This window comes from Miscanthus floridulus, chromosome 1 (genome assembly GCF_019320115.1).
Source record: "Miscanthus floridulus cultivar M001 chromosome 1, ASM1932011v1, whole genome shotgun sequence".
Classification (NCBI taxonomy): Eukaryota; Viridiplantae; Streptophyta; class Magnoliopsida; order Poales; family Poaceae; genus Miscanthus; species Miscanthus floridulus.
This window is the reverse complement of record NC_089580.1, coordinates 24,484,196-24,496,530: the sequence shown is the minus strand read 5'-3', so window position 1 is coordinate 24,496,530 and position 12,335 is coordinate 24,484,196. Positions and strand designations below refer to the sequence as shown.

General features: G+C 47.6%; 1 protein-coding gene across 1 annotated transcript; it reads right to left on the bottom strand.

The window, feature by feature from the left end:
• Nucleotides 1–664: 664 nt before the first annotated feature.
• LOC136453355 (uncharacterized) lies at nt 665–1,105 on the bottom strand. Its single transcript, XM_066453931.1, has one exon. The coding sequence runs from the start codon at nt 1,103–1,105 to the stop codon at nt 665–667; it is 441 nt and encodes a 146-aa protein (XP_066310028.1).
• Between the last annotated feature and the right edge of the window lie 11,230 nt (nt 1,106–12,335).

Genomic DNA, 12,335 nt, shown 5'->3' with positions numbered 1-12,335 from the left:
TCGCAGAAGAATCCGAGCATCGGTGCCGCGCGGTGGAATTCCCGGAATCGGCGGCGGAAGCGGGGTCGGAGATGATGCGGTACCAGGGCTTGCAGACGAGGGCGTCGTGGATGAGGATCACGGGATCGGCCGGCGGGAGGCGGAGGAGGAACTCCTCTATGAGCTCGTCCAACAGACCGGGCGCCGCCGCCATGCTGATGGGAAGGATTCGGACTTCGGCGGCCGGCGCGGCCGACGGCGGCGGGGAACGAGGGTTTCGTCTTGTGGGGAAAAGAAGCGAAGCGAGATTGCGCGTGTGGAGCCGAGTTTTTTACAATTTAGCCTTTTTTGAAAGTTTCTCACAAATAGCCCCTGGCAGAAAGAATTCAGAAAATGGACCCTTAGCTCGGCGCCATTGATGCTGGCACCGAGCTAACACGTCTCGGCGCCAGCGTCCCTGGCGCCGAGGTCCTGGGCTCGGTGGATGACATGGCAGGGAGCTCGGTGCCAGTCACTCTGGCGTAGATCTTGGCGCCGAGCTCAGCGCCTACCTATGCCCCGCGCCTCTCTTCCTCTCCCTCCCCCTCTCTCGCCCGGGCAGAGCCGAGCCGAGGTTCGTCGCCGCCACCGCCGCCGCCGTCCGCACCCGCGCCAGCGCCCGCCACCGCCGCCTCCACCGGCCGCCCTAGCCAGCGCCGCGCCGCGCCCGCACCACCGCTGCCCCACCGTTCGCGCCGAGCCAGCGGCCGCTCCCGCGCCACCGCGCCCGCGCCCCGAGGCTGCCTAGCGCCATCGCAGCCGCCCCGAGGCTGTCCCGCGCCTCGCCGCCGTCGCCGCTGCGCCCCGGTCCCCTCGCCGGTTCCTGCTCCCGCGCCGCGCCCTCTCCTCGCCTTGGCCTCGCCCCGCCTTGCCGCCCTCCACCGCCGGCCTCGGCCGCGGCTGCCGTGCCTCCCGCGCCCGTCGAGCTGGACTCACCGCGTGGAGCCCCGGGCATCCCGCGCCCGCCGCGCGCCACCGTTGTCGTCGGTCGCGCCACCGCCGACCCCGCCACCTGCAGCGGCCGGCCGTGCCACCGCCGGCCCAGATCGTCGGCTTGACCCACGCCCATCGTCCGCTGCGACTCCATCGACGTCTGCGGATCAGTCGTTGGAAAGGTAAAAATTATGAATATGCAATGTATGTACTTAGTTGGCATTTGTTATTTACTAGTTAATATGATCTAGTGAGATATATATGTAGATAGATAGAAACATAGATACATAGGTACATAGATATAGTTAGATAGCTACTTAGATATGTAGTTACATATTTAGTTAACTAAATATGATCTAGCTATTTAGTGAGTACACTGTATATATACGTAGTTATTATCTTATTTACTTAGTTTGTAGTTAGAAAGTACTTTTTAGGTACTATCTATCGTCTAATTTGGACTAAGGGACATGTGTTTCGTTACGTGTTTGAACTAGATGGACAACTTAGTGACCATATATCATGGAGGCACCGTTGAAAGCGATCGCTATGGATATGTTGAGTTTGTTGACATGCAAAGCATGCCTGTGCTATTCAATGATAGACCTTCATTTAGTGAGATGGTTGCAAGGGCTCGGGAGGAGCTGCATTGCCTTGGAGATGATGGCATTGCAGTTGATGGTGTACTGCACCTAGGTTGTCCTCCCAACATCTTCAGGCGAATGATCTCAATTGGTTGTGCGAAACAGTGGGAGAACTATGTGAGATCGGCTATGAAGAGCCAGCTGCAATGTTTGGATGTGGTTGTGCGTTGGGTGTTAGTTGATCCCATCCCTCATGGGTTTACCCCAGCAATGGATCTGCAGGCACACATCGACCCTCCCATTCCTGGACCTTATCTGTATGTGGAGATTGCACCTACGGTTCCCGATGTTCAATCTGCCCCGAATGCGGTAGTTGGAGATGGTTGTTAGACTCATGTTTTCATGGTAGATCCTCCTTATGAGATTCCTTTGACACAGAATCATCCGAGTAAGTGTCTTAACCGCATGGTTTTTGGGAGCTTACCCCGTTCCTTACATCTATTTCTTTCATTCTTTCCTCATTTCTCTACTTATCTCGCAGGAGACATTCTTGAGAATGTGGATGTGCCCCCTGTTGCTGCGCAAGTGAACTTTGGAGATGGATTTCGTGGCTCCAATAGTGTTGAATTTATGCATGAATCGGAGCCATATGAGATGGCTAGGGCTCTTGATTCTGATGATGATCACCCTATTGGAGAGCTAACGAAGAGTAATGTTGAGATGATGAGGCGTATCTTTCCCGGCCGCCGTGATCCTAGAGTTCACGAGTTCAGCGATCTTGCTCATTCCGATCAGGCGTTTGTATAAGAATGTGATGATGAGCTCCTAGAAGCTCCTGAGGCCGGTCCTAACATGGTAATTGAGAATGGGAGGGTGTTCAATGACCTCCCTGCTTTGAAGAGGTGGTTGCAGGCTTTTGCAGTGATACGAAAGAGACCTTACAAGGTATTGCATTCATATGCGGAGCGCCATTACACAGTTGTGTGTGACAAGAAACGCTGCCCATGGAGGGTTTGTGCAAGAAAGCAATAGGTAACCGGAAAATAGAAGATCACAAAAGTTATCGGGCCACACAATTGTGCTGACCATGAGCTGACACTGAGGCATCGATAGTTGACATCTACCCTTATTGCCAAGCGTTGATGGGAATTTTGCAGGGAGAACCCAACATGAAGGTGGGGACAATTATCAGGACCATTGAGGCATTGTATGGAGGTTATGTGATAACTTATGGTAAAGCATGGAGGGCTAAGCAGCGAACATGGAAGATGATATATGGGGACTAGGAGGATGGGTATGAGCAACTGCTAGTTTTTTTCAATGCAATTAAAGCGGTGAATCCAGGCATGCATTATGAGTACATCCCAAAACCAAATGCATGGAAGGATGGGAGGCAGATATTCTTCCATGCTTTCTGGTGCTTCCCTTAGTGTGTCGAGGCCTTTAGGCAGTGTCATCCCGTCTTCTCCATTGATGGTACGTTATTGATTGGCAAATACCACGGCACACTTCTTATAGCCATATCCTATGACGCAAACAACAAGTTGGTTCCTTTGGTATTTGCTTTGGTTGAGAAGGAGAACAATGACAGTTGGGAATGGTTCTTGAGGCTAGTCCGGATACACATGGTTGGGCCTGGTAGGGAGGTTCGCGTCATATCTGATAGGCATCAGGGCATACTTAATGCCATGCAAGAGCAGATAGAGGGGTATGCAGCTTTGCACCATCGTTGGTGTACTCGACACCTTGCCAAGAATCTACTCTGGAAGGATGGTGTCAAGGGTAACTTTGATCTATTCCAGGAGGCTGCTCGACAGCTTGAGGACAAGTACTTTAAGGAAAAGTTGGAGCAGGTCAGAACCGCATCAAATACAGAAGATAGACAATGGCTCACAGGTTTGATGAGGGATTTAGAGAAATGGATGAGAGCTCACGATGCCGGTGGATGGAGGTACGAGTTTTAGTGCAGCAACATGGCAGAGTCATTCAATAAGTTGCTATTGGAGATGCGTGGTATGCCCGTGAATGCAATCGTTCAATTCACCTTCTATAAGCTTGTTGTCTGGTTCAACGATAGACACACCTATGCATTACAGTTGCAGAGTGATGGAGAGATATGGGCTCCAAAACTAAAGGCACACCTAGAGAAGGCAAGAGAAAGGACTGGCACACATTAGGTTACATGCTTTGACCACGCCATAGGAACTTATCAGGTTGAGCATAGGGGCGGTACAACGTCCGACGACGAGGTCCGAGAGTCGAGGATACATGTGGTTGTCCTCCAAGATTTCAAGTGCGCTTGTGGTAAACCAAGGCAGTACCACTTTCTATGTTCTCATTTGGTGGCAGCAGCTAGGCATCGCAACTATAATATCGAGAGGAGGATACCTCACGAGTTCAGTGTCGACACGCTTATGCACACATGGAGCCCCCGCTTCGTGCCTTGCCGAGACCCTAGAGAGTGGCCTCCATATGATGGGCCGAAGTACATTGTGGATCTAGCTTACCATTGGAACAAGCGTGGATCAAGGCAGAGGACGAGGCATAGGATGGTTATGGATCAGATACCCAGAAGAATGAGGTGAGGGAGAGGAACTCCATTTGTTACCGACCCCGAGTAGTATGAGTACGACAAGTGTGGTAGACTTGGCCACAATTCATGAAGTTGCCATTGGCAGATTAGTGATGTGCGACTATTGGTTCATTTTATTATTTTATATTTGTTGTCTTTATTTAATTAATTATGCATGTCTCTTTTTATGCTTGTATTTATGTCAATTACTTATACATTTCTAAGTTCATATTTCATTGTATATTGAAATTCGAATTCATTCACTTTTTTTTGTAGGATGGAGCAATTCCACCTGCTCGACCCGACGTATGAGGCGACCCACCAAGGACGTCTCATAGCACTGGGGCAGGTAATAATCTATAAGTTTTGTTCAAAATTTGGTGAGCGTACATGTGTTCGTGAAGTAACAGGAGACTATTTTATTCGATGCAGGACCTTCCGCTCCTTCGTCCTAGAACCCACAGTGGGTTCTTGGACATGCGGTACGACGACAGGTACACTCCTTTCTTGCAAAGAGTTGGCCTGGATGTCATCTCTTTTCAGGTTCACCATGGGTTGCCCAAGTTCAACTCAGCGGCCATAATTGTGTTGGTTGACAGGTATTAAATTGAATCATTGCCTCCATTCATGGCCATTTGTTCATGCGATTGACTTTTTGACAATTAATATTGCTTTGTCTTAAATATAGGTGGCAGCCGGAGACTCACAGCTTCCACCTACCTTCTGGAGAGATGACAGTCATGCTCCAGGACTGTCAGAAGATGCTAGGCCTAAGGATTCATGGCAACCCAGTCACCGGGCAGTGCAGGTCAGAGGGCTAGAGAGCACGAGTGGAGGCCTTCATTGGGCGTGAGCTTGGCAAGCAAGTGGCTCGCACTTCTAGAGTTCCCATCTCCTAGCTATGGGAAGAGTTCGCACAGTGCCTCGAGGAGGCAGATGAGGAGATAGTTGGGTACTACTGTAGGGCGTGGATCCTACACCTGTTTGCCTGCATTCTCTTCCCCAACGCCACGGGTGACAATGCGTCCTAGATGTGGATCCACTGCCTCAGTGACTGGGACCAGGCGGGTCACTATAGCTGGGGCTCTGCAGTCTTGTGTTTTCTATACCGGTAGCTGTGCGAGGGGTGTCGTCGGTCTTTGTCCAACCCATCACTTGGTGGATGTGTGTACCTGTTATAGCTGTGGATGTGGGCTCGTCTTTCAGTTGGTCATCCTGAGGTTCTGGCTCGTCATGAGTGGTTCCAAGGTCAGCCTCCAAGATGGCAGCCGATGTGGGCGTACCTTTGGGACCAGGCCAGGGTTCCATACGCAAGGTTAGACTGGGCGTACATTGAGTTCACCAACGAGCTAGACACGCTAACGGCGTCTAGTGTAAGTAAATTTTATTTCCCATGCTGGTTTGAAAAGGATTAGTATACCATCTAACATATTGTTTGCACATGTTGCAGGTGGAGTGGGAGCCATATGGTGGAGAGGACGCACTTCTTTTTCAGCTGAGCAACGTTTGTGGGGCCGACGACGACTTCTATAGGATGAGGTGCCCTCTAATATGCTTCTATGCTGTCGAGTTCCACCTGCCAGATAGGGTTGCATGCCAATTTAGAGTGAGACAGCTTTGGCCTATGGCTCTTTTCTCGACTGGCATTGACTTACACAAGTAAGTGTTTTGATATTTCAAATGTCTCATGATGATGGTTCATTTCTATTAATATGGTGACATGTACATGGATTTAAGTAACGATGACATGCGTGCAGGTTGGATCGTTAGAGGAACAAGAAGACTTTTGACTGGGAGAGGCACCACCAGTCCTTCATTGAGGAATGGGAGGAGATGCACGACAACGTGGATGACAACGAGTCGCACACAAACCGTGAGTTCAGGCGGTACCAAGCTTGGTACCAGCGTGCGACACGTTGTAGGCTGAGGGTACAGTGGACCGAAGCTGACTATGCCGACATCGAGTCCTCCGACGATGAAGACACGACGTACGACCAGTCGACTCGTGCAGGAAGGCACGTGGAGGCAAGACCGATCTTGGACAGAGTGGTAAGCCAATTGCCTTATTTTTGTACGTTAAGTTGCATAACAATACATTAGGCATTCTTGGACCGACATTAGGAGTTATCTATTGTAGTTAGTGCCACCTTCGAGCCGTATCACCCTTATAATACGTTAGATTCTTGTACAAAAGAAAACAAAACCTATTGCTATATGTTCAGAAGTATTATTACTGAGAACTTTGTTGTAGGGCAATACACTCAAATGCTCAATTGAAGAGATCGAGCGTGTTCGGCCGAGAGTCAATGACGACTACATACTTGGCTTCCTAGACGTAAGATTAAAAATATTCTTTCAAACATATCATTAATACGTTAGATTCTTTTAGTTAACATAGTTTTGTACAACAGAGGCTGTCACATCGTCTACGCCGTGCGGCTAGTCGTTGTGGTTGTAGGACAGACACGACGCAAGACGTTTACGTTCCTTCCGCAGGCAGAGGAGGCTTGGGTTCCTCTAGTCAAGCAGCTACAGGGGATAGGGATGAGGACGAGGAAGACGACGACGATGATGTCGTGGACAACAGGCACGAGGAGCTTGGCCCCTCTTAGCTCCATGACGCTCCCTCAACTCATCCTACACCGTCTCTAGGCACTAGGCGACACCGTCCGCGTGACCCTTACACTCTAGGTACGAGCGCTCTCGGTCATAAGGGTAAGGGCAAGAGTAGGAGGCAGTGAGGGATGTGGTAGTTGTTAGTATGCACTATTATGGATTTTGTATTTACTTTTCCGTAACTATTTGGGATTGTATGGACATTGTGGACTATTTGGATTGCGCAGGACATATTATGTTGGTTGTGATGTTCATTGTGGTTGCATTTTGCTCCTTGGATGATTAAATATTTGGAATATATAATGATGTCTCTATTTGTAACTGTGGATGCTCCTAAAACAAGGGAAACTCTTGCGAATTTTTTCTATGAAACAATAATCATACTACACTGCTAAAAAGGCACAAATGTAGTACATAGATTAACTATAAATTTATTAGAAAGTGTATAATCCAAACATATCGTACATACGCTTTGTAGATGAATGTAGGGTTACCAAGCAATAGTGAACGATTCTATGCTTTTTAGATAATAAAAATAGACTTTTCAGATACAGGGACAACAGCGATTTATCACATCACTGACATAGTGCTGGCATGCAAGGAATCACAACTCCACTCTATCTCCACCATCCATCTTATGACTGTTTGATCCAAGGGCTTAGGTGAAGAGGCACACGGATCGCTGACATGGCACACTGAGAGGCCTCCATTCCCCCTCTCAACCTATAAATAACCACTCACTCACTCTCATTCACAAACACAATAAGGAGGAAGAACACTCCTCAGCATTTTCTTTCGTTGCAGTACCAATATCTGGAGGGTCGTCCAGAGGGAGAGGAAAGGGGAAGGGAACTACCTGGGGGTGGGAGGGTCCTCTTGGTCCTGATTTCTTTGAGGAAGCTCTTTATGAGAGGTTCCCAGTTGAGAGTAAAAGTGATTTCACCAAAGAGGCACCACTGAGAGGATACGATGAAAGGAAAGAAGAGTGACCAAAATACATGCATGGTGAGGACTGCCTAGTGTAGATGTTCATCAAGGGAATAGATGGAGGTCGTCGTTTCTTCAAATGCCCGCGAGCATAGCTAATTGCTATTACTATTTGTTTCTTCAATATGTTTCTCTTGTATATAACTTACACGACATACTTATTGTAGTCTTCCTTGGCCGAAGAAAACTGTGGGTTCAGTAGGTGGGTTGATCCTCGACCTATTTATCCGCATGCGGAGTACATCTACTACCTACAGGACCGTATCTTCGATCTAGAAAGGGAAGTTAGTAGCGGTTACAAGGATGATGGACAGGACGACAACAACAATGGTGCCGATTTATAGGAGGCACTCTACAATGATCCATATTGCACCTGCCCTAACCACAACAATAAGGGGCCTCCCCCGTCACCCTCGCCACCACCAACAACAACAACGAGAGGCTACTATAGAGAAGGTGCAACACAATTTGCTATGTGGCCACACTACTAGGATGACTTTATCTTTTTCACATACCACATTTATGTGTTTGTTGTTTGGTTTAATTACCTAAGGCATGTTAGGTTTAGTCGAAGGAAACTCTGTACCTAGGTTCGGTACATGTAGTCACATGCCATTTCATGTGTTTCGTGTGTTGATTTATATAATGACGTACGTCGTTAGGTTTTTTTTGCAGCAAGTGTTCACATTTCAATACGTCCGTATTATTAAGCGAAATATTAAGACCATAAATAATGAAAACAATCACATAATGAAAAGTTCAATACTATGCCACATTACACAACATATTAATACTAGAAGTACCTGCCGACAGTAGATATAGGGGCAAATGCACTTCCAAATCCTCAATCTGAAACGTACTAAGTAAGCAACTCATCATCCGAGTACCAGTCCTCTACCACAACCCTGTTACTGTGGCTAGGCTCATCTGTGTTGCTTTGACCTGCCTGTCGCCTATAGTAAGCGGCCTCCGCTTCATCTACGGCCGCTGCGGCCTGAGTGAAGAACGCATCGTCATCCTCCTCCGCCTATAAGCCCGCCTCTGCTAGAACGATGAGCTCGCTCAGTCTGCCAGTATCATCCTTAGCCTCCTTCGCCTGCATGCATGTCTCTGCTAGAGCGATGAGCTCGCTCAGTCTGCCAGTGTCATCCTCAGCCTCCTGCGCCTACATGCCCGCCTCTACTAGAGCAATGAACTCACTCAGTCTGCCAGTGTCGTCCTCATCCTCGTCTCCCTCATCAGACAACACAATTGGTGATTGAACGGTGCGACTAGCTCACGATCTATGCTCATCTAACTTCTTCTCCTCATACCTTGCACGAGCCACCTCTACGGCATGTTCCTCGCTGCAACCAATCCCTTCATGTATAAAATGCAATCAGTTAGCAACGCGATTATATTACATTTAAAATCAGGCAACAAAAAAAGGCTTTCAAGCACTCACTGGCACATAATGTAGCAACATGCTCGTTCAAGACCTGCATCTGTACTCTTGTCTCCTCCCTTGCCTCATTCCTTGCCCTCTCCTCCTCTAACGTCATTCGTCTCTCCAATCCCCATTTGTTAAGCCCAACATCGATTGGGTTACAAATACCGCGCTGTCTAGCAAACTCACGCATCTTTTCTTTGTGATGTATAACGAATAGGTTGACGTAGTCAGGTCCATATCCCCTCTTTCATGCAATTAGTTGCCTCTTCTTCAGTTCATCAAGAACTTAGCTTGACCATCATAACATTCCCACCTGCATTTCCTAGTGCTCTGTTCAAAAGAAATATTATATCATATATGTCTTAGCAAAAGAAATAAAATACGATTTCATGTTTACCACAAAAATAACGAACCTCATCATACTCAATCATATGGCCGCAATAATGGCCTATTTCAAGCTCCAAAGGGACTAGGCTATAGTTGGATTTAACACCACATTCGCACATGATAGGAGGTGCTTTGTAGATTACCCTTTCTTTCTTCTTTTTCTTAACCCTCCGCGGTTCTTCCGGCCATTGGTTCTTAGGACCATACAACCATTCCTTGAAACGACACTTCGCCATTGAAAACACCTAAATAATGAGACATTAGTACATGAACACATATAGCTCAAGATTTGAACACATACACTTTGCACTTACTTCATGCTTGTTTGGACACACAAACTCCAACGTATTCTCAGGGTTTATCACAGCTCGATCTCCGCAATCGCACAGAGGAGGTTCATCGAGTCGTCTAACTGCGGCTAGGTGCTTCTCCTTAGCCGTCATTGGTGGAGGGTTAGGGGGTGGAACCCACCGCTTGAAGTGCTCACGTGGATGTCTCCCTCTAAACCAATCATCGAAAAGGAGATACCTAGGATCAAACTTGTCTGCACCGTTGATCCACTGAAAGAAAAAAACACCTCTCATGGTCCTACACAACGAGATTCCAACAAAATATTAGTAGCATACTTACACAAGTAAAAAATAGGATAGTGGAAACAATTTCTTACATTAAAATGACTGCATGTGTAGAAGCAACGCGCCGTTGTGTCCAGATGTTTTGATTGAAAAACATGGGCTGGGAAACCACAGTCACAGTTAGGAACAGGGAGGTCAGGAGGGACGGGGGCATCTTTGCTAGACGCGTCGGAGTATAATTCTCGAGGATGACCCCATTTTCGCCAAAACTCCTCCCGAAACATTTCTTGCATGTAACAAAATGGATGTAATTTAACAAACATAAACCAAAACATCACAAATAAATGTCAATGAGAACCATAACTACAATACAACCAATTTTGTTCTAAGAACCGAAAGCAGTTAACATTAAACCCTAAACCTAGGGTTTCCTATTTGATGGACAACAATGAACCAATAACATAACTATATGCGCCTAAGTTTGCTAGTTTTTTTTCACGCCTTGGCATCATCCTACAGTGTATAATACATATATTGAGGAATAGAATGAAACCCTAAGTGATGACGATTATTACGTTCAAAAATCCGACTAATATATACCGAATCGATGCGAAAAAAACTAGGAAGAGAGAGATGATACCTTGCTCTCGAAGATCTACGGATCAAATCAATGTTTTCAAGGTCCAATATGTCGATTCGTGGAGTGGGGATAGAAAAAACCCGAGAGGGAGGAGAAAGAAGAGGAAGAACGCTCGGGCAGGAAGGTTGGGCCGGGGTGAAATGGCAGGGAGCTCGGCGCCAGTCACTCTGGCGCCGAGCTCGACGCCAGAGTGACTGGCGCCGAGCTCCCTGCCATGCCATCCACCGAGCCCAGGACCTCGGCGCCGGGGACGCTGGCGCCGAGACGTGTTAGCTTGGCGTCAACATCAATGGCGCCGAGTTAAGGGTCCATTTTCTGAATTTTTTCCGTCAGAGATCTATTTGTGAGAAACTTTTTAAAAAAGATTAAATTGTAAAATATTCGACGTGTGGAGTACTGGAGCACGACGAGACGAACCAGACAACTAGGCCGGTTCAACCAGCCGCCGGGCTGTGCTGAGGTAGGCCCAGTGACGCAGCGAGAGCTGAATTGCATTTTCAATGCATCATGTACTGCTGTTGCTTAATTCAAATCATAAACAGCCCGTTCGTTTCGGCTGGATTGTCTTATAAGCCATAGTTAAAAGTAGTACGGGCTGGTTTGGTATGAGAAGAAAATACTGTTAGCTGGCTGATAATCCAAGGCTTGTAAGCCGGATACAGGCTGTCGAACAGGCTGAAAGATGAACTTTTCCCCAAACAGGAACATTTGAAGATTTGCTTTTTCAAAGAAAAAACGTTTGAAGATCGTTGAATGATGGAGAGATATATTTCCACGCGTACCTCGTGAGTCCAGACGCAGCTACCCTCTCACCATGCCTTCTTCTGCAAATGCTCAGTATTCTGTAAATAAATAAAACAGGAGAATTGCTCAATATCTATCGACGATTTATATGCCCCATATCTATTAGGCCATGTTTGGTTCCTAGGAATTAAGAGGAATTGAAAAATAATCTGATAATGAAATGATAAGCACTTTCTAGATATTATAGTTTTTCAACCATTGGATGTAAAATCAACGTCTTTGAAAAACATTATGGCCTATGTTTCTTCTAAGAAAATTGCATATTTAGAACTTCAATCGTCGCGTTTTGCAGTTTTGGGACTTCAAACGTCGACTTCGTAAAAATAGGCATCCAAACATTTGACACTTGATTTTCTTATCATTCTGCGTATTTCCTCTATTTTTAATCTCTATACATGTATTTGCCTCCTAAAAAGACATTTATGCCCTTTTAATCCCTATACATAGTCTGCCTGGCTCGCTGCCGCCGCAGACTGGTGGGTGCGGCTAGGCCCGGGGCCGACGCGGCCAGGCCGGGGTCGGCCGACATGGGCACGCCTGGGGCGGACGCGGCTAGGACGTCGCTGGGCGCGGCCACAGCGACAACGCCCGCGGCCAGGGCGAGCGGGCGGCTGTCGAGGTCGTCAGGGCCTTCCTTGGCCGCCGCGTCTCAGTCGAGGAAGGTCGGGAAGGGGGGCGCGCTTCGTATCGATCGGGGCTAGGGCGGAGAAAGACTGAGCGGACGTATAGAGCGGCCAGGGACACGGCAATTTCACAGATGGGTAGATACGTCCTTGCAGGTGATAAATAC